General features: G+C 53.1%; 1 protein-coding gene across 1 annotated transcript in view; it reads left to right on the forward strand.

The window, feature by feature from the left end:
- The first annotated feature begins 3,133 nt into the window (after nucleotides 1–3,133).
- The window catches only part of sf3b2 (splicing factor 3b, subunit 2), a 24,108-nt gene continuing 7,241 nt past the window's right edge, over nucleotides 3,134–20,000 (forward strand). Inside the window, exons 1-8 of the mRNA XM_078537305.1 lie at nucleotides 3,134–3,381; nucleotides 4,710–4,859; nucleotides 9,596–9,685; nucleotides 12,874–12,981; nucleotides 13,321–13,428; nucleotides 14,268–14,413; nucleotides 15,556–15,657; nucleotides 16,605–16,704. Coding sequence (XP_078393431.1) covers nucleotides 3,181–3,381; nucleotides 4,710–4,859; nucleotides 9,596–9,685; nucleotides 12,874–12,981; nucleotides 13,321–13,428; nucleotides 14,268–14,413; nucleotides 15,556–15,657; nucleotides 16,605–16,704 — 1,005 coding nt within the window. The 5' untranslated portion in view covers nucleotides 3,134–3,180. The remainder of the gene's footprint in view (nucleotides 3,382–4,709; nucleotides 4,860–9,595; nucleotides 9,686–12,873; nucleotides 12,982–13,320; nucleotides 13,429–14,267; nucleotides 14,414–15,555; nucleotides 15,658–16,604; nucleotides 16,705–20,000) is intronic.

A 20,000-nucleotide genomic window follows, 5' to 3' on the forward strand; every position in this document is an offset into this window, starting at 1 on the left:
GTGGCAGATGGAATTCAGTGTGGGAATGTGAGGGATCATTCCATTCCACTTTGGATCCAAGATATTTTAATGGGTAGGAACTGGCAGCTGTGACTCTTTCGAGTCAGACCAGATAGACTAAATTGACATAATCGGGAACAAATTAAAAGCAGCCCCTTAAAGGGAAACTGCACAAACAGAAGACAAAATTCAAAGGAAACTTACCAACATTAAATCAAAAGGGGTCCATAAAGCACCCCAGTCCCCCACCAAGCGCGGAAGGTCTCGACGGTGCCAGGAGACATCGCAACTCCCTTTGCAGGGACCCCCGGCCGGGAACATAGCCGCGGAAGAGGGGCATACAGTCAGGTAGGACGATCCCCTCAATCGCCCGCTGCCTGGACTTGTTATTGGCCAAAACAGAAACAGAAATACCTGGAAAAACTCAGCAGGTCTGGCAGCATCGGCGGAGAAGAGCAAAGTTGACATTTCGAGCCCTTCAACAGAACTAAGTAAAAATAGGAAAGGGGTGAAATATAAGCTGGTTTAAGTGGGGTGGGGTGTTGTTGGGACAAGCAGCCAATAATAGGTGGAGATAACCAAAAGATGTCACAGACAAAAGGACAAAGAGGTGTTGAAGGTGGTGATATTGTCTAAAGGAATGTGCTCATTAAGAGTAGAAAGCAGGACAGACAAGGTACAGATAGCTCTAGTGGGGGTGGGGGTGAAGGAATACTAAAAGGGCTAAAAGGTAGAGATAAACAATGGATGGAAATACATTTAAAAATAATGGAAACAGGTGGGAAAAGAAAAATCTATATAAATTGTTGGAAAAAAACAAAAAGGAGGGGGAAGAAACGGAAAGGGGGTGGGGATGGAAGATAGAGTTCAAGATCTAAAATTATTGTCATGAGGACTCGAAACGTCAACTGTGCTCCTCTCCGCCGATGCTGCCAGACCTGCTGAGTTTTTCCAGATATTTCTGTTTCTGTTTTTGTTTTGGATTTCCAGCATCCGCAGTTCTTTGCTTTTATCTTTGTTATTGGCCAACTTGGCCAGGCCCAGGAACAGGTTCACGAGGAGGTCCTCCTCCTCCCTCCCCACACCCCCCTCCGCACCGGGTGTCCGTAGATCAGGAGCGCGGGACTCAAGTGCAAACAAAACAGAAGCAAAAGGTTCTTCAAGTAACTAAAAGCAGAAGAACAGGGATTTGGGTTTCCATGTATAGACATTACTAGAAGTGAGTGGACAGATACAAAAAGTAATCACAAGCCAAATGGAATGCTGCCCTTTATCTCAGCGACTGGAATACAAAGGGCTGGACGTTAGATTACAGTTTATATGAAGCTCTGCTCAGACCCCCATCCAGAGTCACTGATCAGTCCTGGGTCCTGCCCCCCTCAGGGGGGAGATATTGCCCCTGGAGGGGGCTCAGCGCAGATTCACCAGCATGGTCCCGGGGCTGAAGGGGTTAAATTACGAGGGTGGGTCACACAGACTGGGCTTGTATTCCCTCAAGTGTAGAAGGTTAAGTGGAGGGGGATCTAATGGAGAGTGATCTAATTGAGATGATTAAAAGATTCAATAGGGTCGTTAGAGAGAAACTATTGCCTCTGGTTGTGGGGAGGGGATGGGGGGCAGAACCTTAAAATAGGAGCCAGGCCTTTCAAGGGGGGATGTCAGGAAGCACTTCCTCACACAAAGGGGAGTGGAAATCTGGAACTCTCTCCCCCCCAAAAAGCTGCCGAGACTGGGGGTCAATTAAAAATGTCAAAACTGGGCCGGATCGATTTTTGTTGGGTAAGGGGATTAAGGGTTACAGAACCGAGCTGGGTAGATGGAGTTACAATACAGATCAGCCATGGTCTAATTGAATGGTGGAACAGGCTCAAAGGGGTGAATGACGACCTCCTGTTCCTGTACAACCGGCTCGAGGGGCTGAATGGCCTCCTCCTGTTCCTGTGTAACAGGTTCGAGGGGCTGAGTAGCCTCCTCCTGTAGGCTCGAGGGGCTGAACGGCCTCCTCCTGTTCCTGTGCAACAGGCTCGAGGGGCTGAATGGCCTCCTCCTGTTCCTGTGTAACAGGCTCGAGGGGCTGAATGACCTCCTGCTGTTCCTGTGTAACAGGCTCGAGGGGCTGAGTAGCCTCCTCCTGTTCCTGTGTAACAGGCTCGAGGGGCTGAACGGCCTCCTCCTGTTCCTGTGCAACAGGCTCGAGGGGCTGAATGGCCTCCTCCTGTTCCTGTGTAACAGGCTCGAGGGGCTGAATGACCTCCTGCTGTTCCTGTGTAACAGGTTCGAGGGGCTGAATGGCCTCCTGTTCCTGTGTAACAGGCTCGAGGGGCTGAACGGCCTCCTCCTGTTCCTGTGCAACAGGCTCGAGGGGCTGAATGGCCACCTCCTGTTCCTGTGTAACAGGCTCGAGGGGCTGAATGACCTCCTGCTGTTCCTGTGTAACAGGCTCGAGGGGCTGAATGGCCTCCTTCTGTTCCTGTACAACAGGCTCGAGGGGCTGAATGGCCTCCTCCTGTTCCTGTGTAACAGGCTCGAGGGGCTGAATGGCCTCCTGTTCCTGTGTAACAGGCTCGAGGGGCTGAATGACCTCCTGCTGTTCCTGTGTAACAGGCTCGAGGGGCTGAACGGCCTCCTCCTGTTCCTGTGTAACAGGCTCGAGGGGCTGAATGGCCTCCTCCTGTTCCTGTGTAACAGGCTCGAGGGGCTGAATGGCCTCCTCCTGTTCCTGTGTAACAGGCTCGAGGGGCTGAATGGCCTCCTCCTGTTCCTGTGTAACAGGCTCGAGGGGCTGAATGGCCTCCTCCTGTTCCTGTACAACAGGCTCGAGGGGCAGAATGGCCTCCTCCTGTTCCTGTGTAACAGGCTCGAGGGGCAGAATGGCCTCCTGTTCCTGTGTAACAGGCTCGAGGGGCAGAATGGCCTCCTCCTGTTCCTGTGTAACAGGCTCGAGGGGCTGAATGGCCTCCTCCTGTTCCTAACACTGAATACACAACACTCTCAGGTGGGACCCACCATTGTAACTGGAGGGGTCAGTGTCTTTTCCCCTTTCTCTTCTGGCTGCTGATTGACAGGCGGGTGCGTCTCAGACTGGGTGGGGAATCGGGGTAAATGTCCTCCTCTCGCTCGCACTGACCCTTAACCTGACCCTTGACCCCGCAGCTGGTGGCCCGTCCAGATGTGGTGGAGATGCACGACGTCACAGCGCACGACCCGAAGCTGTTGGTTCACCTGAAGGCCACCCGCAACTCGGTACCTGTGCCCCGACACTGGTGCTTCAAGCGCAAGTACCTCCAGGGCAAGCGGGGCATTGAGAAGCCGCCGTTCGAGCTGCCCGAGTTTATCCGACGCACCGGAATCCAGGAGATGCGAGAAGCTCTGCAGGAGAAGGTAAACGCGAGCGTGAGCCAATTGCGAGGGGCGGGCTGGGGTAAGGTGAAGGGGGGTGGGTTATCTGCGGTGGGGCGTGTTTGTGAATCCTGGAGACAATTGTGCATGAATTGTACAAGGTCTAGCCTCTTAGATTCTTTATAAAAACAACAGCAGTGGAAGGCTGAGATTACTAGTGATGCATCTCATGCCGGAGTAGCCCAGGTGCTGATGAGGAGCCCACCAGAGGGAGCAGCAGGCTCAGCCCAGTGAGATTACGATATCAGCAGGACGACTGGCTGGGGGTGGGGGCTTGTTGAGTAGAGTTGCACTCTCTGTGGGAAGGTGCGGGGCGCTCTGAGAGAGAGGACAGCAGTGTCACCTCCCGATTTGACAGCAGGCCGTGGTTTCTGACGAGTGTTGAGGTGAGTTACTCTCTGAAACCTGCAGGTTTGCTGAACTTGCAGCCCCAGTGTCTCAGCCACCAGAGGTCCCTGCTGTCCTCCAATCCTTCCCCGACTCTGGGACCACATCACCACCCTGGTCAGCTTAAAGCAGGCAGATGGTACTCGAACCAGCTCAAACCATGGCTCAATGACCCCCACCGCCCCAGTCAGCGACACAGCCGTACAGACCAGGGTATTCTTGCTTTGCAGAGCCCACTCTCCAGCTCCCACAACCCCCACTTGAAATACAAACCGAATCCCAGAATGTACCACAGCTCCTGTCAGTCTCACACATGCACAGTTATGTGTGTGTGTGTTACAGTTCACTCAGGGACCCTGAGTCGCTGCGCTAATGTGCACTTTGTCCATGCACGTGGTAGTCTGGAGCTACGGATAGTGATGTTAGAGGCTCTAATTTCTATCCATCACACGGCTGACCAGGAATCTCTCCCACTCTTTCCACCTGCCATTGGCATGTTGGAAGGATTTGCAGGTTAATTCTCACCCTGATTGTCCGCGTTACGAATGCACTTTCATTGACCATCGAGTCCTGGAGCAGGACTCGAACCCAGGTCTTCTGGCTCAGAGGCAGGAGTGCTACGCACTGCGCCACAAAACCTTCCTCGGGCAGAAATAACCTACACTGAGTGGCTGAGTAAGCAGCTGTCCCGCCCCCTGAGTCAGAAGGGTAGTGGGCTCCAGCGCCAGACTCCAGACACTTCCACAGTCGGACACAGGGACAGCACAGGCCTGTGCTGATCCCCAGTGTCTGCGAGCTGGCTAGGCAGGCGGTAAAAGCAGGGAGCGGCTGGTTAATGGGGTTAGCAGCTGCAGGAATGAACCCCAGCACTCTGGGGGAGAAACACTGCATTCTAAATGTGTGTGTGTGTGATTCATCCACAGGAAGAGCAGAAAACCATGAAGACCAAAATGAGGGAGAAAGTTCGTCCGAAAATGGGTAAAATTGATATTGACTATCAGAAGCTGCACGATGCGTTCTTCAAGTGGCAAACCAAGCCCAAACTGACCATTCACGGAGACCTGTACTATGAGGTAAAGCTGCTTTCTGTTACAAATGCTGCAGTCCCATTGCCTCTACAGGAGCATTCATTTTGGATGTTTGGGTGGGGGTGAACCTGGGGTGTAACTGGAGCCTCAGGATTCCAGTGCTGAGGGAGCGCCGCACTGTCGGAGGGTCAGTACTGAGGGAGTGCTCCACTGTCGGAGGGTCAGTACTGAGGGAGCGCCGCACTGTCGGAGGGTCAGTGCTGAGGGAGAGCCGCACTGTCGGAGGGTCAGTGCTGAGGGAGCGCCGCACTGTCGGAGGGTCAGTGCTGAGGGAGCGCCGCACTGTCGGAGGGTCAGTGCTGAGGGAGCGCCGCGCTGTCGGAGGGTCAGTGCTGAGGGAGCGCCGCGCTGTCGGAGGGTCAGTGCTGAGGGAGCGCCGCGCTGTCGGAGGGTCAGTGCTGAGGGAGCGCCGCACTGTCGGAGGGTCAGTGCTGAGGGAGCGCCGCACTGTCGGAGGGTCAGTGCTGAGGGAGCGCCGCACTGTCGGAGGGTCAGTGCTGAGGGAGCGCCGCGCTGTGGGAGGGTCAGTACTGAGGGAGCGCCACGCTGTCGGAGGGTCAGTGCTGAGGGAGCGCCGCGCTGTCGGAGGGTCAGCGCTGAGGGAGTGCCGCACTGTCGGAGGGTCAGTGGTGAGGGAGCGCCGCAGTGTCGGAGGGTCAGTGGTGAGGGAGCGCCGCAGTGTCGGAGGGTCAGTACTGAGGGAGTGCGGCACTGTCGGAGGGTCAGTACTGAGGGAGTGCCGCACTGTCGGAGGGTCAGTGGTGAGGGAGCGCCGCACTGTCGGAGGGTCAGTGCTGAGGGAGCGCCGCACTGTCAGAGGGTCAGTGCTGAGGGAGCGCCGCACTGTCAGAGGGTCAGTGCTGAGGGAGCGCCGCATTTTCGGAGGGTCAGTGCTGAGGGAGCGCCGCACTGTCGGAGGGTCAGTGCTGAGGGAGCGCCGCACTGTCGGATGGTCAGTGCTGAGGGAGCGCCGCACTGTCGGAGGGTCAGTGCTGAGGGAGCGCCGCACTGTCAGAGGGTCAGTGCTGAGGGAGCGCCGCACTGTCGGATGGTCAGTGCTGAGGGAGCGCCGCACTGTCGGAGGGTCAGTGCTGAGGGAGCGCCGCACTGTCGGAGGGTCAGTGCTGAGGGAGTGCCTGATCCTCACCCCTCCCCCCAAGTCTCTGGGGCTAACATTTATCCCTAAACCAACATCACTGAAAACAGATGATCCAGGTCATGATCACATTGCTGTTTGTGGAATCTTGTTGTGCATAAATTGGCAGCTGCTTAACAGCAGAAATGTCAGTTATTTGTCCTGCTCCTGTTCTCAATCTCGGTTGAGAAGGAAGTGCTTCCTCTGAAGTGACACACTGCACATGATCAGCACATTGCCTTGTTCACAGACTGTTATCTAATCTCAGCAAGTGGAGCTAACTGTTGTAAAAGTGATATCAGGTAGATTGCTGATGAATGTATATCTCTCTAATTGCATTATGACCTTCTAATTGCTCCTTACTAATCAGTTTATTGCAGGGCCCTTGCTATGAACAGAACACCACTTGTGGCTGATCAGGGGCACACGCCGCTTACCCCCCGCCCCGGGCATTTCGCGATCATTTTTGCCTTTGGGTTGAAAACGATATTAAAGTCCTGAACGTTGTTGAGAGAGTAAATAAGGAGCAACAGTTTCCACTGGCACGAGGGTCAGAGGGACACAGAGTGAAGGGAATTGGCAAAAGAGCCAGTGACTTGTGATCTGGAAGGCACTGCCTGAAAGGGCGGTGGAAGCAGATTCAAAAAGGGAATTGGAGGAAAGGAGAAATTTGCAGCACTGTGGGGGAAAGGGGGAGGGTGGTGTTGGTGATAATGGGACTAAATGGATAGATCTTTCAATGAGCCAGCACAGGAATGATGGGCTGAGTGGCCACCGCCTGAGTTCTAAGTAATTGGCAGGTGATCGCAGAAAGCAGTTGGAACCAGGTTAGAAGGGCCGTCCTGGGTTATAGAACACTTGCAGGCTGTCCCAGAAGAGTTCAGCCTGAGACCTCCCGCTGTGTTTACCCACATCATGTCCGAACTCACACCTCGTCCCGTCCTCCCAGCACCTCCTGCACCCACCGACCTGCACTGGCTCCTGGTCTGCCAACCCCTGGATTTTAAAATTCCCACCCTGCTTCAAATCATTCCTCACCCCTATCTCTATAACCTCCTCCAACCCTCCCAACTCTAACCTCCTCCAGCCCCTACAACCCTCCCTATCTCTATAAACCTCCTACAACCCTCCCTATCTCTAACCTCCTCCAGCCCCTACAACCCTCCCTATCTCTAACCTCCTCCAGCCCCTACAACCCTCCCTATCTCTATAACCTCCTCCAGCCCCTACAACCCTCCCTATCTCTGTAACCTCCTCCACCCCCTACAACCCTCCCTATCTCTGTAACCTCCTCCAGCCCCTACAACCCTCCCTATCTCTATAACCTCCTCCAGCCCCTACAACCCTCCCTATCTCTGTAACCTCCTCCACCCCCTACAACCCTCCCTATCTCTGTAACTTCCTCCAGCCCCTTCAACCCTCCCTATCTCTGTAACCTCCTCCAGCCCCTACAACCCTCCCTATCTCTGTAACCTCCTACAACCCTCCCTATCTCGAACCTCCTCCAGCCCCTACAACCCTCCCTATCTCTATAACCTCCTACAACCCTCCCTTTCTCTCACCTCCTCCAGCCCCCTACAACCCTCCCTATCTCTATAACCTCCTACAACCCTCCCTTTCTCTCACCTCCTCTAGCCCCCTACAACCCTCCCTATCTCTGTAACCTCCTCCAGTCCCTACAACCCTCCCTATCTCTGTAACCTCTTCCAGTCCCTACAACCCTCCCTATCTCTGTAACCTCCTCCAGCCCCTACAACCCTCCCTATCTCTGTAACCTCCTCCAGCCCCTACAACCCTCCCTATCTCTGTAACCTCCTCCAGCCCCTACACCCCTCCCTATCTCTGTAACCTCCTTCAGCCCCTACAACCCTCCCTATCTCTGTAACCTCCTCCAGCCCCTACACCCCTCCCTATCTCTGTAACCTCCTTCAGCCCCTACAACCCTCCCTATCTCTGTAACCTCCTCCAGCCCCTACACCCCTCCCTATCTCTGTAACCTCCTCCAGCCCCTACAACCCCCCCTATCTCTGTAACCTCCTCCAGCCCCTACACCCCTCCCTATCTCTGTAACCTCCTCCAGCCCCTACAACCCTCCCTATCTCTGTTATCCTTCTCCATCCTCTCTCCTCTCTCAATTCTCACTCTCTATCCACTCTCTCTCCATCCTCCTCTCTCTCCTCCCCTCCCACTCCCTCCTCTCTCTCCCCCTCCCACTCCCTCCCACCCGCCCATCACTCCCCCCCTCCCCTCACTCCCCTCCTCCCCTCACTCCCCTCCTCCCCTCCCTCCCCTCACTCCCCTCCCTCCCCTCCCTCCCCTCCCTCCCACCCTGGATGTGGCAGGACTGCAGAGCATAGATCTGATCCGTTGGTTGTGGGATCACTTAGCTCTGTCTATCACTTGCTGCTTTTGCTGTTTGACACGCAAGTAGTCCTGTGTTATAGCTTCACCAGGTTGACACATCATTTTTATGTATGCCTGGTGCTGCTCCTGACATGCCCTCCTGCACTCTTCATTGAACCAGGGTTGATCCCCTGGCTTGATGGTGATGGTAGAGTGGGAGATATGCCAGGCCATGAGGTTACAGATTGTGTTCGAGTACAATTCTGCTGCTGCTGTACAATTCTGCAATGCCTCCATGGGATGCCTAGTCTTGAGTTGCCAGATCTGTTCGAAATCTATTCATTTAGCACGATGTTAGTGCCACACAACACAATGGAGGGTATCCTCAATGTGAAGGCAGGACTTTGTCTCCACAATGACTGTGTGGTGGTCACTCCTACCAATACATCTGTGGCAGGTCGGTTGGCGAGGATGAGGTCAAGTATGTTTTTGCCTCATTGTTCCAGCAGCTATGTCCTTTAGGACTCGGCCAGCTCGGTCAGTAGTGGTGCTACCGAGCCACTCTTGGTGATGGACATTGAAATCCCCCACCCAGAGTACATTCCTCCAAGTGGTGTCCATCAGCTGAGGGAGGGCGGTACGTGATAATCAGCAGGAGGTTTCCTTGTCCATGTTTGACCTGATGCCACGAGACTTCATGAGGGCTCCCAGGGCAACTCCCTCCCGACTGTACCGCCACCTCTGCTGGGCCTGTCCTGCCGGAGGGACAGGACAGGGACAGGGATGATTCCGTGAGGATGACTGTTGCCGGGTGATCCGTCTGGTTTCCTTTCTATTTTTGTAGCGGTTTGATAAAACTGAGTGGCTTGTTAAGGAGTCAGCTGCGTTGCTGTGGGTTCATTAGTGAAGCTGATGGATTTTTACAACAATTGACAATGGCTCCATGGTAAGTGTTAGACTCTTAATTCCAGATTTTTATTCAATTGAATTCCACCATCTGCTGTGGTGGGATTCGAACCCAGGTCCCCAGAGCATTACCCTGGGTCCAGTGACAATACCACTACGCCATCACCTCCCCCTGTACCTGATATCTCTTTAAGTGGCTCAGTTAAGCACCTTGGGGGTATTTTCCTGTATTAATGATGCCATTTATAAAAGCATGATAAGTGTAGGTTGGTGTGTTTTTGAGTGGATTGATTCCCTGACTCATGATGAATGTGCCTTTCTTGGTTGGATTTGACAGGGTAAAGAGTTTGAGACTCGACTAAAGGAGAAGAAGCCTGGAGATTTGTCGGATGAGCTGAGACTGGCCCTCGGAATGCCTGTGGGAGCTGTAAGTGTTTCCTTCCCACTTTCACGCTGAATCACAGAATCTTTACAGTGCAGGAGGAGGCCATTCAGCCCATCGAGTCTGCACTGGCTCTCGGAGAGCATTCCACCTAGTCCCACTCCCCTGCCTTATCCCCGTAACCTTGCACATTCTCTCTTTCAGATAGCAATCCAGTTCCCTTTGGAATACCTGGAATCTGCCTCCACCACCCTCTCAGGAAGTTCAAAGCAATAGTTTCTTAGCACATGGAAGTGAGATTGTTCGTCCCCCAAATAGCGTATCAGAACTGCAGCACTGTAATACAGTGACAGACCTGTCCCCACCAGTACTGTATCCCAGTGTTATACAGTGACAGACCTGTCCCCACCAGTACTGTACCCCAGTGTAATACAGTGACAGACCTGTCCCCACCAGTACTGTACCCCAGTGTTATACAGTGACAGACCTGTCCCCACCAGTACTGTACCCCATTGTTATACAGTGACAGACTCATCCCCACCAGTACTGTACCCCAGTGTTATACAGCGACAGACCTGTCCCCACCAGTACTGCACCCCAGTGTTATACAGTGACAGACCTGTCCCCACCAGTACTGTACCCCAGTGTTATACAGTGACAGACCCATCCCCACCAGTACTGTACCCCAGTGTTATACAGCGACAGACCCGTCCCCACCAGTACTGCACCCCAGTGTTATACAGTGACAGACCTGTCCCCACCAGTACTGTACCCCAGTGTTATACAGCGACAGACCTGTCCCCACCAGTACTGCACCCCAGTGTTAAACAGTGACAGACCTGTCCCCACCAGTACTGCACCCCAGTGTTAAACAGTGACAGACCTGTCCCCACCAGTACTGTACCCCAGTGTTATACAGTGACAGACCTGTCCCCACCAGTACTGTACCCGTGTTATACAGTGACAGACCCGTCCCCACCAGTACTGTACCCCAGTGTTATACAGTGACAGACCTGTCCCCACCAGTACTGTACCCCATTGTTATACAGCGACAGACCTGTCCCCACCAGTACTGTACCCCAGTGTTATACAGTGACAGACCCGTCCCCACCAGTACTGTACCCCAGTGTTATACAGTGACAGACCTGTCCCCACCAGTACTGTACCCCAGTGTTATACAGTGACAGACCTGTCCCCACCAGTACTGTACCCCATTGTTATACAGTGACAGACTCATCCCCACCAGTACTGTACCCCAGTGTTATACAGCGACAGACCTGTCCCCACCAGTACTGCACCCCAGTGTTATACAGTGACAGACCTGTCCCCACCAGTACTGTACCCCAGTGTTATACAGTGACAGACCCATCCCCACCAGTACTGTACCCCAGTGTTATACAGCGACAGACCCGTCCCCACCAGTACTGCACCCCAGTGTTATACAGTGACAGACCTGTCCCCACCAGTACTGTACCCCAGTGTTATACAGCGACAGACCTGTCCCCACCAGTACTGCACCCCAGTGTTAAACAGTGACAGACCTGTCCCCACCAGTACTGCACCCCAGTGTTAAACAGTGACAGACCTGTCCCCACCAGTACTGTACCCCAGTGTTATACAGTGACAGACCTGTCCCCACCAGTACTGTACCCGTGTTATACAGTGACAGACCCGTCCCCACCAGTACTGTACCCCAGTGTTATACAGTGACAGACCTGTCCCCACCAGTACTGTACCCCATTGTTATACAGCGACAGACCTGTCCCCACCAGTACTGTACCCGTGTTATACAGTGACAGACCCGTCCCCACCAGTACTGTACCCCAGTGTTATACAGTGACAGACCTGTCCCCACCAGTACTGTACCCCAGTGTTATACAGTGACAGACCTGTCCCCACCAGTACTGTACCCCAGTGTTATACAGTGACAGACCCGTCCCCACCAGTACTGTACCCCAGTGTTATACAGTGACAGACCCGTCCCCACCAGTACTGTACCCCAGTGTTATACAGTGACAGACCCGTCCCCACCAGTACTGTACCCCAGTGTTATACAGTGACAGACCCGTCCCCACCAGTACTGTACCCCAGTGTTATACAGTGACAGACCTGTCCCCACCAGTACTGTACCCCATTGTTATACAGCGACAGACCTGTCCCCACCAGTACTGTACCCGTGTTATGCAGTGACAGACCCGTCCCCACCAGTACTGTACCCCAGTGTTATACAGTGACAGACCTGTCCCCACCAGTACTGTACCCCAGTGTTATACAGTGACAGACCTGTCCCCACCAGTACTGTACCCCAGTGTTATACAGTGACAGACCCGTCCCCACCAGTACTGTACCCCAGTGTTATACAGTGACAGACCCGTCCCCACCAGTACTGTACCCCAGTGTTATACAGTGACAGACCCGTCCCCACCAGTACTGTACCCCAGTGTTATACAGTGACAGACCCGTCCCCACCAGTACTGTACCCCAGTGTTATACAGTGACAGACCCGTCCCAACCAGTACTGCATCCAGATGGTGTCAGCTCAAGATGCTTCTTCCAGACAGTACCAAGCTCTTGGAAGGACAATGAAATGCTGTAGTTTGGTATGAGGAAGTGAACGTTGAGGATCGGGGGGGTGGAGTTGCAGCTCCTCCTGATGTGACAAACTGGCCAGTGTGTAATGACCTTGTGTATCGAGAACTCTGTGGCTTTTCATGGTGAAAATGGACAAAGGGTGATCATTCCAGCCCTTCCCTCCCCTGCCAGTGTTACACTGAGAGATTAGAGGAGCAGAGTTGGTGATTGGCACAACGCAAATTCTTGGCTGACGTGGCAATATGCTGATTTCCAGCTGGTTAACCTACCTGCAAAACCCCCCCCATCCCCACCCCCGCCTGCTCGCCCAGCAGCCCTCCCTTCACCCTGACATCTCTACACTCCTCTAATTCTGGCCTTCAGCTGCTTGAACCCTTAGCTCTGGAACTCCTGCCTTAAAGCTCCCTCCCCCCCTCTCCTCCTTTACGATGCCCCTAAAAAGCCTTCCTCACCCGTCCTAATATCTCCTCACGAGTCTCGGTGTGAATGTTGTCTGAGTTATGCTCATGTGAAGCATTTTCGGACATTAAAATCTCAAGCTAAGTCCAAATTGTTCCGCGTGGGAGTTTCTCTTTGTTCCTGAGGTTGCTCCTTTGTAACAACCCCTGCTTCTAACTCCAGTTATTTTGTGTCTTCCACAGAACGCACACAAGGTCCCTCCCCCCTGGCTGATTGCCATGCAGAGGTACGGCCCTCCGCCATCCTATCCCAATCTGAAAATTCCTGGTTTGAACTCGCCGATCCCGGAGGTAAGTCCATTGTACGAAGCTCGGTGACCGAGGCGCGATGGGCCGAGAGTGAAATGTAGGGGTGGGGGGGCAGGGGCAGGCAAATCTGTACTATTACAATTTGCAGTGGTGTGCTCGTCAATGCCCTGAACCTGTTGAGGGGTTTCGACAGAGTAAGTAAGTGTTTCCGGGGGGGGGAGGTGGGTCGGTAACCAGAGGGACACAGGTTGAAGAGAATTGTCGGGGTGGGGGGTTGCACGTCTGCCTGCATTGCGATGAGTCAGGTCTGTTGACCTCTTGTTTTAATTTTGTGGGAAATGTTCTCGCTGTGAAAGTCCCGTGCGTTGTTCCCCTTTGCAGAGCTGCTCCTTTGGCTACCACGCAGGAGGATGGGGGAAACCCCCTGTCGATGAAACTGGCAAACCCCTGTACGGCGATGTCTTTGGAACCAATTCGCTAGAATTTCAGGTAAATCTCGGTGGATTCACGCTGACAGGGCTCCCCTCCAGCACCTCCAGAACTGCTGTACGCACCATGAATACAGGGACGACTGATCCCAGCCTGTCTGGCCCCCACACTTTGTGCACAGAGTGAGATGAGACCTTGGTACAGCTTTAGCAGTAGCCCCGACGCTACAATTGTGAATTTTGGGATTTGGTTTTAAGGAAGCACATCATTTTCCCCGCTTTGTGAACTCTTAAATTAATGTCACAACTTTAACATTAAATAAAATAAGATTTTATTGATTGAGACTTAGAAGGTGAAATTATGTTTCACAGACTAGGCTTGTATCACCTTGAGTATAGAAAGTTAAGGGGGGATCTCATCGAGGGGCTTAAGATGATTAGAGGATTCAATGGGGTTGATAGAGAGAAACTATTTCCTATGGTGGAGGGGGGGGTTGGAGTCCAGAACAAGGGGGCAGAACCTTAAAATGGGAGCCAGGCCATTCAGGGGTGATGTCAGGAAGCACTTCCTCACACAGAGGGGAGTGGAAATCTGGAACTCACTCCCACAAACAGCTGCCGAGGTTGGGGGTCAGTTAGAAATGTCGACACTGAGATTGATAGATTTTTGTTGGGTGAGGGGATTAAGGGTTACGGAACCGAGGTGGGTGGATGGAGTTAAGGTACAGATCAGCTGTGATCTAACTCAATGGCAGAACAGGCTCAAGAGGCTGAATGGCCTCTTCCTGTGTAACAAGCTGGAGGGGTTGAATGGCCTCTTCCTGTTCCTGTGTAGCAGGCTAGATGGGCTGAATGGCCTCCTCCTGTTCCTGTGTTGAGGTTTCTGATCTTCCTTCACAGGCAAAGACTGAGGAGGAGGAGCTGGATCGGACCCCCTGGGGTGAGCTGGAGCCTTCTGATGAAGAATCCTCAGAGGAAGAGGAGGAGGAAGATGAGAGCGATGAAGATAAACCAGACGACACTGGCTTCATCACACCTGCTGACAGGTGGTGACTTGAGAGCGATTGGGAGGGAGGGCTCTGGCCAAGGAGTGGTCACTGGCCGGGTGGGTGGGTGGGTGGTCCATGTCTTAATGATGTGGGGGTGTCACTATGTGACTGGCCCTCATGCTCCTCGACCTGTCTGCAGCCCCTGACATGGTTGACCACACCGTCCATCTCTGACACCGCTCCACTGCCGTCCAGCTGGGTGGGACCTGCTCTCACCTGGTTCCATTTTTACACATCTAATCGCCAGTGAATCACCAGCAACGGCCTCTCTTCCTGCTCCCACACCATCGTCTCTGGTGTCCTCCAATGGTTGATCCACAGCCCCGCACGCCCCCCACCCCACCATTTCTAATATGAACATAAGAAATAGGAGTAGGAGGAGACCATTCAGCCCCTCGAGCCTGCTCTGCTATTCAATAAGATCATGGCTGATCATCTTGTGTTTCGATTTCCACATTCCCATCTAACCCCGATAACCTTTGATTCCTTTGCCTAGCAAGAATCTTATCTACCTCTGCCCCACACTGCCCCTCGGCAACACCTCCGGAGGCACAGAGTCAGTTACCCCGTGTACACTGCCCTCGCCCAGCGGTCCCTCACCACCAGCTCCCTCGCCCAGCGGTCCCTCACCACCAGCTCCCTCGCCCAGCGGTCCCTCACCACCAGCTCCCTCCACTCCTCCGCTCTCTCTGAATTGTCCGGCTGCTTATCCAACATCCAGTACTGGATGGGCAGAAATTTCCTCCGATTCGATATCGGGAAGACTGAAGCCATTGTTTTCAGTCCCCGCTCCGATCTCCGTTCCCTAGGGACCGGCTCCATCCCTCTCTCCCCCTGGGAACAGTCTGAGATTAAACCAGTCTGTTCACAGCCTTAGTGTCACATTCGAACCCAGGGGATGAGCTTCCGACCTCCTATTCGCCCATTTCCACCCCCATAACATCGCCCGGATTCACCCCCGTCTCAGCTCATCAGCTGCTGAAGCCCTCACCCACGCCTCCGCTACCTCCACACTCCACTATCCCAACGCTCTCCCGGCGACTCTCCCATCTTCCCTGCTTGGTAAACAGGAGGTTAGTCTATCTATAAATGATCTCTGTCTCTGACCTTTCTCTGTCTGTCTCTCTCTCTCTCTGCAGTGGGTTGATTACACCAGGGGGCTTCTCCTCTGTCCCAGCGGGAATGGAGACCCCCGAACTCATTGAACTGAGGAAGAAGAAGATTGAAGAAGCCATGGATGGGTAAGAGCTGTGTGAGGGAAAGGGTGAGGCCAGGTTTGGGGGTGTGGGGAGGGTGTTGGTGGTGGGGTACGCCCTCAAACTCCTAGGGTTCAGGGAAAGCAGTGGAGAATTGATTAAGACTCTATGCTGGAGACTGGGAAAGGCGGAGGGCAGAGCCTGGTTTAGCAACTTGTTCAATACACTGACGTGTTCACCAGGGCGAGGGAATAACTGCAGTGTTCCTGTGAAAGCTGTACCCTGATCACAGTCAGCACCTTCAGACAGGGAGTGTGAAACTGTACCCTGATCACAGTCAGCACCTTCAGACAGGGAGTGTGAAACTGTACCCTGATCACAGCCAGCACCTTCAGACAGGGAGTGTGAAACTGTACCCTGATCACAGTCAGCACCTTCAGACAGGGAATGTGAAACTGTACCCTGATCACAGCCAGCACCTTCAGACAGGGAGTGTGAAACTGTACCCTGATCACGGCCAGCACCTTCAGACAGGGAGTGTGAAACTGTACCCTGATCACAGCACCTTCAGACAGGGAGTGTTTCGATCTCCTCCCTTTCTCTGATTCAGAGTCTGGCTCTCACCCATTTTAGTGACACACTTTCTTCTTTGCTAAAGTAACTACAAGCAGGATGAGTGAAAGTGATAAGGAGGGTGATCCTGAAGAAGGAGCTGTGAATTTGAGGATATGCAGTTTAACTGTGAGCTCTGTCCAGCCCTGGGGGATTGCTGTGGGGCAGGGAATCTCTTATCCTGTAGCTACATCATAGTGAGTCGAAGCCGCCAATCTGCTTGATGTGGGCATTGGGGGCGCGGGCCTGAGCTGGGGGAGCTTGGGGAGGGAGGGAGTAGGGGCCTGGCTGACGGGGGGGCGGGGTCTAGGCAGTAGTGGGTGGGATCTCTCGAGCACAGTGCCATTCTGATTGGACATTCTGCTTCTTTCCCCACCCAGTGGCGACACACCCCAGCTGTACATTCCAGTGCCAGAGAAGAGGACAGCAACAATAGGGGGAGCCATGATGGGCTCGACACACATCTACGACATGTCAGCGGTGAGTCCTTGCCTATTGCGCTGTGGAGGTAGTAACTAACAGCAACCAGCGAGACGGGCCTCCCACCACCCCCCCCCCATTGAGTGTTGCGTGGAGCTTGGCTGAGCTGTCTGAACGAAGCCTGTACCACGTGACTGACACAAAATCACTGCATCTCGACCCAGTGCGTAGTAAGGAGAGGGCCACGTTCCACTCCCAGCTTCTGCTGAATTAGCTGGTCCTGCCCAGTGTGGTACTGAGCCCCGCTGTACACGAGCATGCAGACGCATCCACACACACACACACAAGATGGACCTAAAGGCTGAAAAATCCCCTGGACCAGATGGCCTGCACCCTAGGGTCTTCAAAGAAGTGGCTGCAGAGATAGTGGACGCAGTGGTTACAATCTTCCAAAATTCCTCAGATTCTGGAAGGATCCCAGTGGATTGGAAGATCGTGAATGTCATACCTTTATTCAAAAAAGGAGGGAGACAGAGTGCAGGAAACTATAGGTTAGTGAGCCTAATATCTGTCATAGGGAAAGTACTAGAATCCTTCATCAAGGACATTGTAGCAGGATAGTTAGAAAATCAGCTTTGAGGAAGTAACAAGCAAGGTGGATAAAGGGGAACCTGTGGATGTGGTGTACTTGGATTTCCAGAAGACATTTACAGGATAAGATTTCACGGTGCAGGGGGTAACATATTAGCCTGGGTAGAGGATTGAAAGCAAAATACTGCAGATGCTGGAAATCTGAAACAAAAACAGAAAATGCTGGAAAAACGCAGTGGGTCTGACTGCGCCTGTGCAGAGAGAAACAGAGTTAACGTTTCGAGTCCGTGTGAGCCTTCTTCAGAGCTGTGATGAAATTTATACTGGTTAAGGGAGGGTGGGACAGCTGGAGTTGGATAGAAGGTCAGCGATAGGTGGAGGCAAAGGAGAGATTGACAAAGATGTCAGATCTAAGGGACAAAGGGAGTGTTAATGGCAGTGGTTGGTGCTAAGAAAGGTGCTGACAGTGGCATAAAGGTAATAGCAGAATGTGATAATAGCAGAACAAGGGTAGGATCATGTGAAAGAACAACATGGACCAAGTGACAGACGGCCCTGTGGGGGATGGGTAGGGGGCAGTGGTGGTGGGGGGGGAAGGATAAAAAAATGGAACAGAAGGGGGGATAAATAGGGGATAAAACCACGGATAAATGCATAAAAATAAGTGGATAAAAAATAAAAATGAGAAAAGGGGATTTTAAAAAAGGGGGTGTGGATGGAGGAGAGAGTTCATGATCTAAAGTTGTTGAACTCAATATTCAGCCCGGAAGGCTGTAAAGTGCCTAGTCGGAAGATGAGGTGCTGTTCCTCCAGTTTGCGTTGAGCTTCACTGGAACAATGCAGCAGGCCAAGGACAGACATGTGGGCATGAGAGCAGAGTGGAGTGTTAAAATGGCAAGCGACAGGGAGGTCTGGGTAATGCTTGCGGACAGACCGCAGGTGTTCTGCAAAGCGGTCACCCAGTCTGCGTTTGGTCTCTCCAATGTAGAGGAGACCGCATTGGGAGCAACGAATACAGTAGACTAAGTTAGGGGAAATGCAAGTGAAATGCTGCTTCACCTGAAAGGAGTGTTTTGGGCCCTTGGACGGTAAGGAGGGGGGAAGCAAAGGGGCAGGTGTTGCACCTTCTGTGATTGCATGGGAAGGTGCTGTGGGAGGGGGATGAGGTATTGGGGGTGATAGAGGAGTGGACCAGGGTGTCCCGGAGGGAACGGTCCTTACAGAATGCTATCAGGGTGGGGTGAAGAGAAGATGTGTTTGGTGGTGGCATCATGCTGGAGTTGGCGAAAATGGCTTAGGATGATCCTTTGAATGCGGAGGCTGGTGGGGTGATAAGTGAGGACAAGGGGGACCCTATCATGTTTCTGGGAGGAAGAGGATGGTGTGAGGGCGGATGCGCGGGAGATGGGCCGGACATGGTTGAGGGCCCTGTCAACCACCGTGGGTAGAAAACCTCGGTTAAGGAAGAAGGAAGACATGTCAGAGGAACTGTTTTTGAAAGTGGCATCATCAGAACAGATGCGACGGAGGCGAAGGAACTGAGAGAATGGGATGGAGTCCTTACAGGAAGCGGGGTGTGAGGAGCTGTAGTCGAGGTAGCTGTGGGAGTCGGTAGGCTTGTAATGGATATTGGTGGACAGTCTATCACCAGAAATTGAGACAGAGAGGTCAAGGAAGGGAAGGGAAGTGTCAGAGATGGACCATGTGAAAATGATGGAGGGGTGGAAATTGGAAGCAAAATTGATAAATCTTTCCAGGTCCAGACGAGAGCGTGAAGCCGCACCGAAGTAATCATTGATGTACCGGAGAAAGAGCTGTGGGAGGGGGCCGGAGTAGAACTGGAACAAGGAATGTTCCACGTACCCCATAAAGAGACAGGCATAGCTGGGGCCCATGTGGGTACCCATAGCCACACCTTTTATTTGGAGGAAGTGAGAGGAGTTTAAGGAGAAATTGTTCAGTGTGAGAATAGGTTCAGCCAGACGGAGGAGAGTAGTGGTGGATGGGGATTGTTCGGGCCTCTGTTCGAGGAAGAAGCTAAGGGCCCTCAGACCATCCCGATGGGGGATGGAGGTGTAGAGGGATTGGACGTCCATGGTGAAGAGGAGGCGGTTAGGGCCAGGAACTGGAAATTGTTGATATGATGTAGGGTGTCAGAGGAATCATGGATGTAGGTGGGAAGAGACTGGACAAGGGGAGAGAGAATGGAGTCAAGATAGCAAGAAATGAGTTCCATGGGGCAGGAACAGGCTGACACAATTGGTCTGCCGGGACAGTCCTGTTTGTGGATTTTGGGTAGGAGGTAGAAGCGGGCCGTCCGAGGTTGGGCGACTATCAGGTTAGAAGCTGTGGGAGGAAGATCTCCAGAGGAGATGAGGTCAGTGACAGTCCTGGCAACAATGGCTTGATGTTCAGTGGTGGGGTCAAGGTCCAGCGAGAGGTAGGAGGAAATGTCTGTGAGTTGACGCTCAGCCTCCGCGAGGTTGAGGTCAGTGCGCCAGACAACAACAGCACCACCCTTGTCAGCGGGTTTGATGACAATGTCAGGGTTGGACCTGAGAGAACGGAGTGCAGCAAGTTCAGAGAGAGACAGGTTTGAGTGGATGAGAGGAGCAGAGAAATTGAGACGACTGATGTCACACCGACAGCTCTCAATGAAAAGATCAAAAGCAGGTAAGAATCCAGAGGGAGGGGTCCAGGTGGAGGGAGAATATTGGAGGTGGGTGAAAGGATCCCTTGAATGGGGAGAGGACTCCTGCCCAAAG

The sequence above is a fragment of the Cetorhinus maximus genome, unplaced genomic scaffold, assembly GCF_964194155.1.
Source record: "Cetorhinus maximus unplaced genomic scaffold, sCetMax3.hap1.1 HAP1_SCAFFOLD_2157, whole genome shotgun sequence".
Classification (NCBI taxonomy): domain Eukaryota; kingdom Metazoa; phylum Chordata; class Chondrichthyes; order Lamniformes; family Cetorhinidae; genus Cetorhinus; species Cetorhinus maximus.